This window comes from Wyeomyia smithii, chromosome 2 (assembly GCF_029784165.1).
Source record: "Wyeomyia smithii strain HCP4-BCI-WySm-NY-G18 chromosome 2, ASM2978416v1, whole genome shotgun sequence".
In the NCBI taxonomy this organism is placed as follows: domain Eukaryota; kingdom Metazoa; phylum Arthropoda; class Insecta; order Diptera; family Culicidae; genus Wyeomyia; species Wyeomyia smithii.
The window spans coordinates 67371689-67390401 of NC_073695.1; the positions used below are offsets into that span (position 1 = coordinate 67371689).

Genomic DNA, 18713 nt, shown 5'->3' on the forward strand with positions numbered 1-18713 from the left:
AATATCCGATGAAATGTTTGTTTATTATCTGATGAAGCTCTTATATAGGCCAAATGATGCATTCCCAATTTACTAGGTCCATAACTCTGCCGACCGTGCTTGGGAAAGCGCGGTATAACGACCAATCAGAGGTCGAATTTTGTGTTTTGACAAGGCTTAAGAGTTTTCAATAGTACAATAGTTCGAATGATAACATTGCAATTTCATGCATTTGGTAGGTATCTTAGAAGATTTTCTAATCGATTGCTGCAAAAACGAAGGAAATCCATCGAAAACTAACCGATTTATTAGCATTTGAAATTTTTATCATTTTTTCAGTTTTAGATTTTCATTTCACATCCCTATGTAGCCGAACTTCCTGAGAGAAGTATTCTAATTCAAAATTAAATCTTCATTAATTCATTTGTTGTCCTTATAAGGACAATTGTTCAATTTATCAAAGGATGTAGTGTTTATCTTACATCTCTGTGTTACCTTGATAGTGAGGACTAAGGCGCACGGTCAACACAATGAGAAAGGTGTTTTCACATTGAAAACTAGACACGGCTTTACTGGAGGAAGTGTTGGCAAATGCATCTAGCGCTAATACCACCGCTATCATACGAAAGCGCGTCGTTTCATGTGGGGAATATCAACAACGAAAAATGACGCGCGTCTAAGCATAACCCGAACTGTTTCGCCGTGCTGCTCCCATTTACCTTTACATCGGCCTCAGGGAAGTGCCGGCTGCATCTGCATCTAACGCTGAGGCTGTCACTAAACTGCTATTGGTACCAAAAGCTATTAACTCTTCAAATAAGTGTTTTATTTGTTCTCAAAAGAACAATTGTTCAATTCAAAATCGGATTTACGCAATCGCATCTCTGTAATATTACCGACAATAATATTCTTCTGAACAAAATGATACAACTTTCCCATTAGGCCTCTGCCATAATAGACGCGAAAAGCGACGCGAAACGATTCGCTCGGCTGTAGGTTAATGTACAGCCATCGGTAGAGCTGTACATTAACCTACGGCCGAGCGAATCGGTTCGCGCCGCTTTTAGCGTCTACTATGGCAGAGGCCTTAGAGAAAGTTGCTGGCTGATGTATTCACCTCATGCAAGCCTGCTGCTTGATGCTTCCTGCTACCACACTGAAACAGCATTTTAGTGAAGGGAGTGTCGTTGCATCAGCTGACCCTGCTACTATCGATGCTGATATACCCGCTGCAACAGCTACGCTATGCATAGCCATGCCACAGTTGTGGCCGCTATACGCTGGCCCAAATGCTGAGCAACTGCAACGCTATCCGTAGCCATGCCACAGTTGTGGCCGCCATTGGTATCCGCTGTACCTGCATCTGTTGGCCCTGCTGCTATCGATGGTGAGATCCGCTGAAACTGCTACGTTTATCCGCAGCCATGCCACAGTTGTGGCCGCTATCCGCTATCGATGGTACCCACTGCTCGCTCCCGCTGCTGCTAAGGAAGGACTGCTGTCGTCGCTGTTCAGAACTATTATGAGCGGTTCGACTTAAACAGGCTCTTATATAGGGATGAAAATAGGAATGAATTATTTTTCGCAGGTGGTGGAATGATATAACTTGAAAAATATGTGTGACTTCATTCTGGCTCAGAGCGATCATTTAATAAGCTCCACCTCTTTTTTCAGTTTCTAAAGTTTTTCCTCAGTTTCGTAGCACGGATGCACAAAAATGATTTCTTGTCGACCCGGACCGATAGCACTCTCATTGAAGCAACAAAATAACATGTTTTGTGTCGTGTTGTGCAGCTTGGTTGAAGAAAATGTTCCCGTCCCCGTGTCGCATGTAAGCAGATTATTGCATTCAGTAGACAGTAGATAGTGTATCCAACGAATAAACACCGATGGTGCTCTCACACACGCAACGGTTTTAACCCGTATCTTATTGTGGTTTGTAACATCAAGCGATTTCGTTTGCTCGCTGTTGCGTGTTGCATCATGTTGCAACTTGGCAGCTGGGAGACGACGAAATTCTGTTTATGCTGATTAATTGAATCGACTTCATATTAGCTCTGCATAGTCGAACTAACTGCTTTTGTGAATGCGTACTAACAGGGCAGTTAATTATTCAATGTCGGTTATGCTGATCGCAGCCCTTGCGCTGCCCCTACAGTGGGGGGTTTACTAAATAAAGTGAAAATTAGACAACTACAACAGAATTTGATTGCATCCCGCACAGAATGTCTGCTTGTGTTGATGCCAGAAAATTATTAACCTTCAATTATTTTTTTATTTGCCTTGAAAAAAGCATGATGCGGTTCAAAATCGGTTGCTAATTACAACCTTTGAGCTGCCCTAACATTGGGGGAACTAAGATACACGGACAACATGAACTGTGGAAGCTTTTTCACATTCAGTAAATTAGACGGGTGCGACAAATTTAAATTGGTAGAATGCAACACAGAATGCTTGCTTGCGTTGACATAAATTATTAACTTTCAATGATTTTTGCCTTTCTCCTAGAAGGGTATAGCAATCACTTGCAAAACCGAAGATATAAAAGTGCTCCAAAGGGCCGAATGGCATATATCACTCGACTCAGCTCGACGAGCTGAGCATTTTCTGTATGTGTGTATGTGTGTGTGTGTGTGTGTGTGTGTGTGTGTGTGTGTGTGTGTGTGTGTGTATGTGCAGATTTTTATTCTCACTCACTTTTCTCAGAGATGGCTGGACCGATTTTCATGAAATCAATTGCAAATGGAAGGCCTTGTTGTCTCATAAGACCCTATCAAATTTCATTGTGATCGGATTTTTAGTTTAGAGGTTATGTATCAAAATGTAAAAATCATGAAACACCATTATCTCTAAAACCACACAACCGATTTGAACAAAATTGGTTTCAAATGAACGGGCTACCTGAAATACCCTTAACTTTTGAATTTTATAAAGATTGGACTTGTGGTTAAAAAGTTATGAACAGAAACGTGTTCTGAAGCTTGTTTAATCTCACTCATGTTTCTCAGAGATGGCTGGACCGATTTTCATGAAATCATTGTCAAATGGAAGGCCTAGTTGCCCCATAAGACCCTATTGATTTGTTTTGCAATCGGACTATTACTTTGCCTGTTATGTTCAAAAATGTGAAATCCAGCTATCAACAGGAACATATTCCGAAGACTACTTGAACTCACTCACTTTTCTCAGAGATGGCTGACCTGATTTCCACAAAATTAGTGTCAAATAATAAGTCTAGCTGCCTCATAACACCCTATTGAATTTTACTGTAATCGAACTGTAACTTCGTTATCTCAATAGGGTGTTATGAGGCAGCTAGACTTATTATTTGACACTAGTTTTGTGGAAATCAGGTCAGCCATCTCTGAGAAAAGTGAGTGAGTTCAAGCAGTCTTCGGAATATGTTCCTGTTGATAGCTGGATTTCACATTTTTGAACATAACAGGCAAAGTAATAGTCCGATTGCAAAACAAATCAATAGGGTCTTATGGGGCAACTAGGCCTTTCATTTGACACTGATTTCATGAAAATCGGTCCAGCCATCTCTGAGAAACATGAGTGAGATTAAACAGTCTTCAGAACACGTTTCTGTTCATAACTTTTGAACCACAAGTCCAATCTTTATAAAATTCAAAAGTTAAGGGTTTTTCGGGTAGCCCGTTCATTTGAAACCAATTTTGTTCAAATCAGTTGTGTGGTTTCAGAGATAATGGTGTTTCATGATCGAGTCGAGTGATATATGCCATTCGGCCCTTTGGAGCACTTTTATATCTTCGGTTTTGCAAGTGATTGCTATACCCTTCTAGGAGAAAGGCAAAAATCATTGAAAGTTAATAATTTATGTCAACGCAAGCAAGCATTCTGTGTTGCATCCTACCAATTTAAATTTGTCGCACCCGTCTAATTTACTGAATGTGAAAAAGCTTCCACAGTGCATGTTGTCCGTGTATCTTAGTTCCCCCAATGTTAGGGCAGCTCAAAGGTTGTAATTAGTAACCGATTTTGAGCCGCAACATGCTTTTTTCAAGGCAAATAAAAAAAAAATTGAAGGTTAATAATTTTCTGGCATCAACACAAGCATACATTCTGTGCGGGATGCAATCAAATTCTGTTGTAGTTGTCTAATTTTCACTTTATTTAGTAAACCCCCCACTGTAGGGGCAGCGCAAAGGCTGCGATCAGCATAACCGACATTGAATAATTAACTGCCCTGTTAGTACGCATTCACAAAAGCAGTTAGTTCGACTATGCAGATATATGTGGTCCCCGTCCCTCTGTGATGTCGATCGGCTAGCACGGTTGTGATATCGGGTTCGATTCCCGATCGAGTCGATATTTTGGTTGTATTCCAGAAACTAAAAGTGGATGCCTTTAAATGCAAAATGGTGTCCAGGGTCAATGTTTGCTTTCTATGCATCATCTTGATTACAGAAATTTTCATATTGAGTATTATTCGGTCATTTCGACTGTTTCCTAGCAGTTGCCATTTAGCAATTCAAAATGGTGCCTGAATCAATTGTTAGCTCATTGCATCGTTCTGGTTCCAGAGATACTCATATTGGATGGTATTTGGTTGTCTTTCTTAAACCGGAAATCGCCATCTTGGATTTCAAAATGATATTTAAGATAATTTCTTGTCGTTCTTGTTTAAGAAACACCCATATTGGGTGTTATTCGATCATTTTCGGCTGTTTCCCAGGAACCGGAAGTCGCCAACTTAGAATCCAAAACGGGGTCTGTGGTCGATTTCAGCTGCTGTGTATCATTCTACATCCGGAAATACTCAGTTAGAGCTAGACGGAAATCGGCCATTTTTGGCTGTTTGCCAGAAACCATAAGTTGCCATCCTGCAATTCATAAAGGTGTCTGAGGTCAATTTTTAGCTTCTTGCAACATTCTGACTCCGAATATACTCATATTGGGTGGTATTTGGTTACTTTGGGCTGTTTTTCAGAAACCGAAAGTCGTCATTTTGGACTTTAAAATTGCCTGTGAAATCAATTTCTGTCATCTGGGCGTGATTTTGGTTCCAAAAACATTCATATCGAATGTTATTTGGTCATTTCCGGCTGTTTGCGAGACACCGGAAGTCACCATCTTAAAATTCAAGATTGTGTCTGTTATCAATTTTTAGCTTCTGTGCATCTTTCTGGTTCCGGAGATACTCATATTTAATGGGAATCGTTCATTTCAGGCTGTTTTCCAGAAACCGGAAGTTACAATTCAAACTGTTGCCTGAGGTCGATTATGGAACATATTTGTTACCACTAAAAATATTCACCTGCCAAATATGGTTCCATTTAGTTGATTAGTTCGCGAGATGTGCAGAAATTTGTGCAGACACATGTGCTTCCATAAGAGGGAGGGGCGTCGAACCATTATGGACATATTTATTACCCTTTAAAACATCCACATGCCAGATTCGGTTTCATTTGCTTGGTTTGTTCTTGAGTTGTGCAGAAATTTATGTTTCATTTGTAAAGGATCCCTCCCTTCCAAAAGAGGAAGGAATTTCAAACTATCATAAGAACCTTTATCGGCACCAAAAACCCCTACATACAAATTTTCACGTCGATCGGTGCGTTGCTTTTCGAGCCTTTTTTATGGCTCAGACAGACAGACAGACAGACCGGACTGCATTCTTATATGCATAGATTACAACATCAATATTTTAGAACCTAAAGAGTAAATATACATTTATTGGATTGAAGCGTTCATGTAAATCTATTTCTACAAATAAAAGTTTGAATGAGAAAGGCTGGGTCTGACCGCTAGGTGGATTAATTTAGGTTTTTTATTTGCCTTGAAAAAAGCATTTTGATTTCCGAAATTGGATTTCCTGATGGCAATCTTCATGCTGCCCCAACACGGGGGGAATAATGGCTGTCTGGCGACACACGCTGGGAAAACCGCGCTGCCTCTAAGACGGTGGTGCTGCTAAGGAAGGACGACTGCTGTTGTCGCTGTCTAGAACTATTATGAGCGGCTCCGGCTGAAACAGGCTCTTATATAGGCCAAATAGCATGTTTTCAATTGCAAGGTATATGATCCTGTCGACCGTGCTTGGGAAGCAAGCATATAACGACCAATCAGAGTTCGAATTTTTCGCTTTGACAAGGCTTGACTATTTTCAATAGTACAATAGTGTGGATGATAAAATTACAATTATCTTATTTTGGGAAGAATCTTAGAAGATTTTTCAATCTATTGCTGCAAGAACGAAGGAAATCCATCGAATACTAACCGATTTATTAGCATTTGAAATTGGACATATTTTTCACTTTTTTCGGTTTAAGATTTTTATTTCACATCCCTATGTAGCCGAACTTCCTGAGAGAAGTATTCTACTTCAAAAAAAAAAGATAGAATATATTTAAACTAAAACGGGCTAAACACTGAATCGTTGAAATGAAAACATAATGAAAAAAAAAATCATTCAATCTTACCGGTAATCAAATGCGTCGTATTTCTCCGGACGTTTCTTCTGCTGTTTAAACACAACGGATGAAAGGCGCTGTTCCTTGTCGGTTTCGCCACTAATCACTACTGCTGGAGGAGGTTCAGTCGAATCGCTTCTCGGCTTGCTGTAGCGCTGAAGAAGTGTTGATTTTTCCAGTCTACTTTTGTCTAAACTAACTTCACTTGTGGTTTTTGGCACCGTCGTCGTCATTGTCACTGACGCAGGTTGGCTACTTGGACCTCCGATGGAAGCACCTGATGGTTTGGGAGTGTACTTCTGAAGCAACGAGGAACGTGCCATTCGTTGGTGATCCAGGCTACCCTGACTACGGTGTACTTCACGTAGAAACTTCTCCGTTTCATCGTCCACTGTTGTGTGAGCTGTGTAGTCTTGCGAGCCACTTCGTTTGGTGTATCGTTGCAGCATTTTTGACTGAACTCCGGTGGCTCTGTCGAGGCTTTGTTGGCTGCTGTAGATGGGTTTGGACATGGCAGGCAGTGTATGACGATTTAGTGCTCTTGTACTACCGACGGGGGTTGCGTCAGAGCGCGCTCTGCTCGCTGAAATGCTTCTGGGTTTTTCTGGTCCCGATATACTGTATTGTTCTAGGTGGCTACCGAAATCGATGGGTTCGTCTTCTGGCTGAGCTGAAGGTTCCTGATCGGCGGATAATGATTTTTTCAACACGCCCTTTTTCTTTTCTTCTTTCTGCTTCTTTTTTTCTTCGTCTCTTTTGCGTTTTTCTTCCTCCTTCAATCTTTTCTCTTCTTCTTTAGCAAACCTCTCTTCTTCTCTTCTTATTTTCTCCTCTTCCGCTTTCATCTTCTTCTCTTCCTCCCTAATACGCTTGTCTTCATCCAGTTTAAACTTTCTCTCTTCCTCCTTGTGTCGTTTCTCTTCTTCATTTTTTATTTTATCAGTTTGCTTCTTTTGCTTATCTCGTTCTTTTCTCAGTCGCTCTTCTTCCTTCCGAATTCGTTCCTCCTCTTTCTTGCGATCATGCTCAATCTTTTTCATTTCGAGCTTGATTTTGGTCTCCAGTTCCTTCAGATCTTTATCCTGCTGTTCCGTTTGCTTTGGAACGAACGAAGGATGGTAGGTGTGATCACGTTTTTTCAACTTGCGACTCGTAGGCATGATTTCGATGACTTCCTGCTCTTCTTCGTGAGTGCTAACTGCATGTGGTACGGACAGAGCCGCAATGTTCTCGAAGGCGGACTCCAGCGTTCGCTTGACGGGTTCTTTCTGAAGAGAGAACCTTCGCAATTCGTTTCGTTCGCTAGTTTCGTCGATTTCCAGTGCTGGTGGGTGTTTTTCTTCCAGAGTAGGTTTTCGAAGGTCAGTTAGACTTTGACGTCCGCTGAGATCACTGACCGGCAGCACTAGAGTGGCCTTTTTCGTCTGCGATATGGGGGCGATTGTTGGTTTCGATGACAATGTAGATGATGGTAATGTTTTGGAAGCGCTTCCGTAATGTTGCATGCGATCCCTATCGCTGAATAATGGTGGTGATGGTGGTGATGGATCTTTCGGAACGACGCGCGTTTCCTGCTTGATGATGGACTTCAGTGGTTCGACATTGATGGTTGTTTTGATGGCGGGAATGGGAATACTCACGGTTGCCGACGCGGACAAATCTTTTCTCAGTGGCTTGACCGGCTCTGAACGAGGCGGTTCTATCGGCACACTAGCTTCAACGGGTGGTTGGACCGGTAAAGTCTGAACTTGTGTTGGTTGCATTGGGGGTGGACTTACTTCGACCATTGGAGTTGGTGGAACGATATTTAACATTGGCATGGGTAGTGCTGAAGCAATGTTACCCAAGACGGGTTCGGGAGCAGCTATCATAGGTAACGTTTCCGGTGTTACTGGATCGAGGGGGATGTTCTCCTTCTCCAGTTGTACTCTTTTGCTCGCTGGAAGGAACTCTCTAGAGCCACTACTACGAGCGAGTCCTTTGGCCATACTTGATGATCTACTGCGAAGATTTCGACTATCGTATTGGTCAAAATGATCACTGCTGTAATCGCCAATAGTTTGGGATTGCGATACACCTGGTTGATCAAGACTACGCTGACTGCTGTAGGCGCTGTACGCTTCTGTTTCGAAGGATTTGTTTCGGTCTAGAGACTTACCGAATCTTGGAGTATACCTTGATAGGAGCGATGGGCGAACTTGCCGATCGTGATCCAGGCTTCCACTGCGTGCAAAACGTGCAACTGGCGTACCTTCGCGAGCGGAAAGTCCGGTAAAATCTTGCGAGTTGGTGTTAGGATTGTATCGCTGCAACAGTTTGGAGCTTTGTAAACTTTTCTGGCTGCTGTAGATTTGTGGTTCCGCTGCTTTGGGTACATCTTGAGAATCGAGTGAATGTTGCTTGGAGTAGCGCTGTAAAAGTTTCGATCGCTCTAAGCTGCGCTGACTGCCGGTTATCTTGCCAGGCTCGGTGGTATTCGAATTTGGTTGAGTCGATGGCTCGCTAGGAATATTCTGCGAGCTCGCCCTAGCATAATGTTTCTGAAGTAGTGTCGAATTTTGCAAGCTTCGCTGACCGGTGGATTTCGAGAACGGTGACGTATCGATCGGCTGTTGCAGTGGGTCCTGCGAGACGGCTTTCGATTGGTAACGTTGCAGTAGTTTAGAATTACGTCCGCGGAGATCCTGAGTTGACGCCATACTGGCGTCTCTGGATTGATCTCTTTTATAGATTCACTTTTTACTTCGTTTTTTATTTCTTCCGCCTCACTGTATATTTTGTTTGACTAACGAAACTTTATATTGCTGACCTATTTAACACTTTATAATTTGTACCACACATTACTCAGCTTCAGTGTGCGTATGTTTGTGTACCTCGTCAAGTCACTATGTCGGTTTGGCTCAGAAATAAAGCAGATTATCTCCGCCAGTTGGCATCTGCACAGAAAAGAACGGATGGCTCTGTAGATCTCACGCTAATTTCATTGGATGTTGGTTTATTTATAATTCAGACAATCCGTAGCAATAGTTGTACGTATTATTATGCAACCTTAGTTACTCGATGGATATTTATGCCGCTCCGGAAATGAGTTACCATAAAATTCACCGCATGGAAATTGGGTTTTAAAAATTTATAATTATTACCGTAAACTGGGGTGACTTTGATCACCTTTTTGATTGTATCTCAAATATTTTCAGAATATACTGAAAACAATATTATTCGATATTTTTTAAATAAGTACTGGCATGCATTGAAAAAGATTCAGTCACTACTTCAAAAGTTTAGCAACATTTTTGCTGTTTTTAAATATGCTCTAAAAATTTTACACCAATCATCATTCCGGGGTGACTTTGATCACTTCATTTTTTTCATGAATTTGGTGTAACACTTTGCTACTTTCACTAAATTGAACAGCCTTAAACGGCTTAAACGGGTTTAAAAATATGGAAAGCAATTTGGGGGCCATTCACATTCTACGTGAACAGTTTATAATGGCGAATGTACGAGATTCATACAAAATTTTTAGAATATATATGAATTGTTATCCACTGAGGGAGAAGGTGGTCTAAAATCATCAAAAACTAGTCCACGAGGAATTTGACTTATGAAATTGGCCAAATTTGCATGTTACTTCACGTCTTGGGTTTTTGTTAAGAAGAAATATGTAATACGCTGTGGAGAATATTGGGACTCAACATTGCCTTTGAGAAAAAAACTTGCAAAAATAACAATAATATTATAATATTTAATATTTGTTCATCTTAAGAACTAATCTGGGAACAAAATAAAAAAACTTTACGTATTGCAACTTTTTGTTTTGAATCTGCTTGAACCGATTGTTTGTATACAACAAAAATCGTCAAAAATACACTTTATTTTCAATTAATATTTTAGCATGAAAAACTCTCTTTTAATAGCAGGAAATGCATGAGTAGTAGCAATACGAACATATATCCACGCATTCAGTGAAGATTACGACAAGTCCCAAGCACTACGAGCGCTTTTTTACCACATTTTCAAAAAAGAGGTACAGTGATCAAAGTCACCCCGGTGATCAAAGTCACCCCAGTTTACGGTATGTCGTTGTTCACCGCAGATAAATTTACTTCTCTACAAGATATTTCGTATTTATGCTTTCTGTGAAAGAGTTCGCGCATTGAACATTATTTCTTTTATTTATATGATTTTCAACTGTGTCATCGAAAAATTTTTATGGAACGAAAATCTCAGGAAACAGAGGATTTCATTTTATGTTGTTTTTCAACCGAAAAGAGATTATTAATCTAGCGTTTTTCCCAATATGTTTTTCATCATATGTGGGAATAGCGACTGAAACAGACTGCGTGGAGTTAATAGCATTGTAAAGCTGCCATATTCTTAGACAGCAGAGAGTGTCTTTGAATTATGAGATTATACTATGTAGGTTCAAAAGGGTAACGGGGATTTTTCATCCTTCGGTTGCTGTGCATTGGACGGAAAATCAGCTTGTAGTGATTTACAAGTAGCTATTTCAGAATTTATTACATTCGTCGATATGAAACTGCAAAATCTCTATTTGCCCGGTCTTTCCTTTTTCAGATGCCTAATATTGCAAAAACTTCAAGTATGTCCTCTTCAAATCCAGTATTTCTACTCTCAAAAGATCGATGTCCAAGTAACAAGATAAATTATATTAAAGTTCTATAGTTCTGGTACCACTAAAACCAGCTCTTACTTAGGTGATGATCTACGTTCCACGGTTCTATATGTAGAAGTGGTCCAAAACATGTTTTTAGTATTCTGTAGAAATTTTGGTATTTCTAGAATTTTTTTCAATAACTTACGTTGTTGAACGATGTTTGTCAAAATAGACATCTAGCTCTTTACAACGGTATGATGAAGTTGTCATTTATGTCGAAAAAATCATGATTTTTCAAAATAAATTGTGAAACCACTTTCTTAAGCGGTCTAAAATACCATCGTCACCCTACATTTTGTGGCAGTTTTATATGAAAAATCCACAAGTTGTGGAGAAAATCTTTTTTTCTTTCTAAATACTCCGCTCAAAACGTTTTCTAATGCCAGAAAAAAAAACGAACAAAAAGTTAATCCAAAATTGAACAAAACAGATGGGGTAATCCATCATAAAAGGTGACCCATGTTAAATTGCATCACGGAAAAATCTATAGAAAATTACCGAGTTTCTCTTGAATATTTGGGTAGCAGTAGTTTAGAGTGTATTATTTACCCTGTATTCTTATCAATGTCAGTTTTTCGAAAATTGTAAAAAATGGCGTCAGCCGAAAAGCAACGTCGCGAATTAGTTTTACGCAAGCACCTGGAAAATCCGTAGTTTCCTCGTCGGGACACCGAAAAATAACTCGGAATCGTACAGTCAATGGTGAGTTGTGTCATTAAAGGTTACTACGAAACTCTTAGTATTGAACAGAAAGAGCAATGTGTTCGGGAAGCCAAGACGATTGCTCTGAATCTCCACGAACGGCAAAATACGATGAGAAAGTCACAAACCCGAAAACTGTACACCCAGTTGCTGCCGAAACCTCATTGTCTCATCTTGAATGATGAGACTCACGTCAAGGCAGCTTCCGGGGCTAATGTTCTTCACCGCCAACCACAAGTTTGTGGCTCCGGAAGAAACGAGGAAGCATAAATTTTTAAAGTTTGCCAAGAAATACATGATTTGTCAAGAGATCTGCAACCTCAAGGAGTGTCTACAGAAGCGTCTGATACAGAATACAGAAGCAACATGTGGATCATCTCGCATCTTCTGGCCGGATATAGTTTCGTGTCGCTATTCAAACTATGTTCTAGAGTGGTACATAACACCTCTCCCACAACACACCGGAACAAAGACTCATCGAAAAATATTAGGCCATTATGAAGAAGGCACTACGGAAGCATCCTAAGGAGGCCAAATCTGAGGAAGACATGAAGAAAAGTGGAATTCCGCACAGAAGAAGCTGCAGCCAGATGTTGTACAGAAACTAATGAATGGAGTTTGGCGTAAGGGTCAAGTGTACGCTTATGATATTAAAGATGGATTAAATATTATTTATTGGATTTTATTTTATTCTCGAAAAGTTTGAAAAGAATCAGACGGTCAACGATCAACTAGGTAATTTCCTTTAGCATTTTTCCGACAAAGAATTACATCTAAATTCGGAGTCGCAGAAATCATGTCAAATTAGGCTAACACTAGAGATTCTGAATCATCACAAATTAGTCTCAGAATTAGAATCAATAACAAACGCTTCTATCTCCAAGACGATCTCGAGGTACGATGCTGGGCTAACAAGTCAGTCGTCGTAGGTTCGAGTCTAGGCTCGGGAGAGACTGTTAGTGTCAGTAGGATCGTAGCGCTAGCCCCGCAATTGTCCTGTACCTTAAACAGTTGGCTGCGAAGTCTGTGTATAACAAACAGAAGGTCAAATTCCGAATCGGAATGTATCACCAAGGCTTCCCCTGGTGCATCAAATTATGAGTTGACAACCTGGAAGGAGCGTCAAACATAGCTTCGGCCCTCACATATTCCATATTCCGGCGGTGGAGGAAATGCTTCGCCAACCCGAGCGTCTGTTCACCAAGATGGTGCGGCTCAAAACAGCGTCTGATCTCCATGTTAGGAGCGGCTGATTAACGTCCTGGTGGCAGCGTGGGACTCGAAACAGAGCTGACACGATGGACAACATGTTACAAACAACGTAAGAGATAATACGGATCGGAACAATCGGCATGGACCTAGGCAACGAAATAAGGACTACGATTGGAAACTTGGGACATGGAACTGCAAATCGCTCTGCTTTTCAGGATGCGACAGGATAATTTATGACGAGCTACATCCACGTAACTTCGAAGTCGTAGCGCTGCAGGAACTTTGTTGGACAGGACAGAAGGTATGGAAAAGCGGGCACCGGGCGGCTACTTTCTACCAGAGTTGTGGTACCACCAGCGAGCTGGGAACCAGCTTCATAGTACTGGGTGAGATGCGCCAACGCGTGATAGGGTGGCAGCGGATCAACGCAAGGATGTGCAAGTTGAGGATAAAGGGCCGGTTCTTCAACTACAGCATCATCAACGTGCACTGCCCACATGAAGGAAGACCCGACGACGAGAAGGAAGCGTTCTACGCGCAGCTGGAGCAGGTTTACGATAGCTGCCCGCGGCGGAACGTGAAGATCGTTATTGGGGACTTGAATGCTAAGGTAGGACGGGAGGCAATGTACAGACCGGTAATCGGACCAGATAGCCTGCATGCCGTGTCTAATGATAACGGCCATCGGTGCGTAAACTTTGCGGCCTCCCGTGGTATGGTGGTCCGAACTACCTTCTTCCCCCGCAAAGGTATCCACAAATCCACCTGAAGATCACCCGACCAACAGACAGAGAACCAAATCAACCACGTTTTAATCGACGGCAGGTTTTTCTCCAACATCATCAACGTTCGCACCTACCGCAGTGCGAATATAGTTTGGACCACTACCTAGTAGCTGTATGCATGCGCTCAAAACTATTGACGGTGTATAACACCCGCCGAAGTCGAACGCCGCGACCAAATATTGAGGAACTGCGGGACGCCGAGGCTGCACAGGAATTCGCGCAGCAGCTGGAGGCAGTGCTACCTACGGAAGAGCAACTTGGCGCAGCTACCCTTGAAGATGGCTGGAAAAGCATTCGATCCGCCATAGGTAACACTGCAGTAGCGCTACTAGGTACAAGGGCCCCGAATCATAGAAATGACTGGTTTGACGGCGAATGCAAACGGTTAGTCGAGGAGAAGAACGCAGCACGGGCGAGAATGCTGCAACACCGTACGAGAGCGAACGTGGAACGATACCGACAGGCACGGAACAGCCAGAACTCAGTCCTCCGAAGGAAGAAGCGCCAGCAAGAGGACCGAGATCGCGTAGCGATGGAAGAGCTGTACCAAGCTAACGACACTCGGAAGTTCTACGAGAAGCTGACCAGCTCCCGCAAAGGCTTTGTGCCGCAAGCCGATATGTGCAGGAGCTTGGACGGCAACCTCCTAACAGACGAGTGTGAGGTGATCGAAAGGTGGAGGCAGCACTTCGACGAGTATCTAAACGGCGATGCAGTAGAGCGCGAGGACGGTATGGCAATTGATCTTGGTGCACGAGCAGAAGACATCAGAATTCCAGCCCCCGATCTTCTGGAGGTGGGGGAGGAGATTGGTCGGCTGAAAAACAATAAAGCTGCTGGAGTGGACCAACTTCCCAGCGAGCTATTGAAATACGATGGAGAAATACTGGCTAGAGCCGTGCACTGGGTCATTGTCAAGGTTTGGGAGGAAGAACGAGTACCGGAGGAGTGGATGGAGGGTATTGTGTGTCCCATCTACGAAAAGGGCGACAAACTGGAGTGCTGCAATTACCGGGCAATCACTCTGTTGAACGCCGCCTACAAGGTGCTCTCCCAAATACTTTACCGTCGACTATCACCATTTGCGAAGCAGTTCGTGGGGCACTACCAGGCTGGATTTATGGGTGCCCGCGCCACCACGGATCAGATATTCGCGGTTCGGCAGGTTATGCAGAAATGCCGCGAATATAACGTGCCCACACATCATTTGTTCATCGATTTTAAATCGGCGTACGACACAACCGATCGGGACAAGCTATGGCAAATTATGCACGACTACGGATTCCCGGACAAACTGACGCGGTTGGTCAAAGCGACGATGGATCGAATGATGTGTGTAGTTCGAGTTTCGGGAGCACTCTCGAGCCCCTTCGAAGCCCGAAGAGGTCTAAGGCAAGGTGATGGTCTCTCGTGCCTACTGTTTAACATTACCCTGAAAGGTGTCATTAGAAGAGCGGGGATTAACACGAGTGGCACGATATTCCAAAAGTCGGTTCAACTGTTTGGTTTCGCCGACGATATTGACATTGTGGCTCGGACCTTTGTGAAGATGGCGGATACGTACATCGGACTAAAGGCTGAAGCCAAACGGATTGGACTGGTCATCAATGCATCGAAGACGAAGTACGTGAAAGGAAGGGGCTCACGAGAGGACAGTGCTAACCTCCCACCTTGAGTTCAAATTGGTAGTGATGAAATCGAGGTGGTTGATGAGTTCGTGTATCTGGGCTCACTGGTAACTGCCGACAACGATACCAGCAAAGAAATTCAACGGTGCATTATGGCAGGAAATCGTGCATACTTTGGTCTCCGGAGGACGCTCCGATCGAGTAGAATTCGTCGCCGCACCAAGTTAACCATCTACAAGACGCTGATCAGACCGGTAGTCCTCTACGGGCATGAGATATGGACTATGCTTGTGGAGGACCAACGCGCCCTTGCGATCTTCGAGCGGAAGGTGTTGCGTACCATCTTCGGTGGACTGCAGATGGAAAACGGAGTGTGGAGAAGGCGGATGAACCACGAACTGCAGGAGCTGCTTGGGGAGCCATCTATCGTTCACACCGCTAAGATAGGCAGGTTGCGGTGGGCTGGGCATGTTGTAAGGATGTCAGACGACAGCCCGGTAAAGATGGTTCTTGAAACCAATCCGTCAGAGGCGAGACGGAGAGGTGCACAGCGGGCAAGGTGGATCGATCAGGTGGAAGACGACCTGCGGGCCCTACGCAGACTGCAGAGCTGGCGAACTGCAGCCATGGACCGAGTGGAATGGAGACGACTCTTACGTACAGCAAAGGCCACACCACGGCTTGGGACTGTTTGGTAAGGTAACAAACGCTTCTAAAAGCCAGGTGCTGATATTGATTCCAAATGAGGTTCGAAATGTTTCCAAAGCAAGTTCTTAGTTATCTGGTTAAGATCAGAAGAGATCAGGGAAACGAAAGCTAATAAAACTCAGAATGCTCACAAAACGTCCAAACGTCAAAAATGAAAATAATCCTAAATCAAGTTCGTCGTAACATTGAAGCATCTGTTAGTAACGTAACGCACACAAATTACGCAACGAATTTAGATTTCAGACCCCCTCCACTTTCTATGTAACAATTGGTAACGTTTGATATGAAACCCCTCTCCCCCACAAGTTACGTAACGTCCCCTCAGATTTTCAATTTCGAAAAAATATCACAGTTGCGTATGTTCTTTCAGAGGACCAAACGTTGATTCGGATCGCTATTTCGTGGTAAGCAGAATCCATTTCCGGTTGTTCAACGTATTGAAATCGAGGATAACAAGGAATATACAGTTCATCATCCAATGATTATCAACCGGAGGAGTAGTTACAGAGTATTCGCAAAAAGTTGTGGAGCGAATTGATGAACAAGAAGCGTGGAAGGGACCTGAACGAATAGTGGAGACATATCTCCGGTACCATCAGCACCACAGCGCGAGAAGTGTTGGGTGCAACTGCGACAATGATGTTCAATAAGTGGTTGGACGTTGTGTATATGCGAGCCACGGATGCGAAGAACCGCGCCAGAGGTCACATGCTGGCTGCGGATGTGACACGTCAGATATCGGCGAATACCAAAAGTAGTTTTCGGGAACGACGCTCTACTACGTACTAAATTTTTACCTTGTGACAAATCCTCAAATTTCTAGAATTCAACTCGCAACTCACCATCTATTCATAGATTTAAGGACAGCGTACGACTCAGTTAAGAGAAAGTTATAGCAGATAATGCTCGAACAAGGTTTCCCAACAAAACTAGTTAGGCTGATTCCTGTCAGTCTTGATGGATCACTATCAACCGTCAGGGTAACCGATGAGCTATCGGACGCTTTCGTTACGTTAGATGGTTTGAATCAGGATGACGGGCTGTTAAACTTATTGCTGGCGAACAGAGAGGTGACACTAACATGGTCTCATATAATCTTAGGTTTTGCTTGATATAACGTTTACATTGAAAAAAAAATTGCCGATTTTTGACAATGACCCAGTGGCAGCGGCGATTCGATTTCCCGGCGAATCGCGGCATAGTGGCGGTGATGGACGACGAAACCTATCTCACCCTGGATGGCAACGACTGGCAGCCTGCATAATCAATAACCATAAACGGATGATTATCCATATGGTTTAACGATAACCCATAAAGTCGGGAATATATCCCGACCAAGTTGTTAGGCACGTTTTATGGTTATTGATAATGCGGGAGGGCACTTTTTTAATAGGGGGGGAGGGGATGTTTTGTGATGAATTAATTATTTACTAATATTTATTCAGAATTTTTATTGTGTGTTCTGCCACAAACTGTGACATATCAACACATATATTTCAAGCTTTATTACATTAAAAGATTGTAATTGCTTCCGCAGCTAAGTGAATATAATTGTAGGAAAACTGTAAACCTACTTGTCAAGAAAAAAAAGGAATTTAATTACTGGCAGGGCACTTCGTATTTTACTTCCCACCACAAAGAAAGTGAGCTCCGAGATGAAGTTCATTTCACACACCAAGTTTCACAAGAAGGTGCTGTTGTGGCTGACAATCAGCAAGAAAGAGGTGTCCAAGCCGCTCTTTCGCTCCGGACTGGCCGGGAACGGGGAAATTTATAGTACGAAGTGCCTGCCTGAAATTGCGTCGTTCATCAAGAAAAACCAGGGCAACAACTCAGTGAAGTCAAGAATATCGAAGTGGTACCCGAGTCGACGAGCTCCCATCGAGAATCTCTGGGTAAACTTTAATCATAAGAGCTACTCCAAAAAAATTGTCGCGAAAATTGAGAAAGAATTGATAAATAACTCGCATGCTTTCTTCCACCATAGCGAATGTTCGCCCACTTCTTCTACCCCTCTGCATACTCGTTTAACATATGCACAGGTTACAGGTAGTTCGAACACTCTACCGCCAAATGTTGGTAGTTCGATAATGACCGCTAATATGGGTAAGCACAACACGCTAGAAAATAATTGTACACCTATTACCCCAGCTAATATTGCTCCGATATGTTTGAAGCCATCCAAATAGGTACAAATTTTACAATTAAAATTGTTTCTAATTTGAAATTTAGCAATGATTTTAAATAAACCAATCAAAATTTTAAATTGGAATGCTCGCTCATTGAAGGCCAATGAGAATGAGCTTTTTAATTTTTTAACAGTAAATAATGTGCATATTGCAATTATTACTTAAACATTTTTGAAACCTAACATTAAATTAAAATATGATCCCAATTACGTGGTTCAAAGATATGGCAGGATTCAGGGTTCCGGCGGTGGAGTTGCAATTGTTATTCATCGCCGAATCAAACATCGTGCTCTTCCCCATCTTGAGACGAAAGTTATTGAAACTTTGGGAATTGAAGTCCACACTGAACTTGGGATTTTATTTATTGCCGCAGCATATTTACCATTCCAATGCAC

At 42.5% G+C, this 18713-nt stretch overlaps 1 protein-coding gene across 14 annotated transcripts in view; it reads right to left on the reverse strand.

The window, feature by feature from the left end:
* Positions 1 to 18713, reverse strand: part of LOC129725728 (trichohyalin) — a 100421-nt gene that overhangs the window by 18111 nt on the left and 63597 nt on the right. For 5 of the 14 annotated variants that reach the window (XM_055681852.1, XM_055681851.1, XM_055681850.1 and 2 more), the window contains exon 2: positions 6426 to 9225. The exons of 6 other annotated variants lie outside the window; for them this stretch is intronic. In XM_055681852.1, the coding sequence (XP_055537827.1) occupies positions 6426 to 9115 (2690 nt within the window). In that variant the 5' untranslated portion in view covers positions 9116 to 9225. Of the gene's footprint in view, positions 1 to 6425; positions 9236 to 18713 lie in introns of all 14 variants that reach the window. 3 more of the 14 variants (XM_055681853.1, XM_055681849.1, XM_055681854.1) reach the window with 2 other exon arrangements.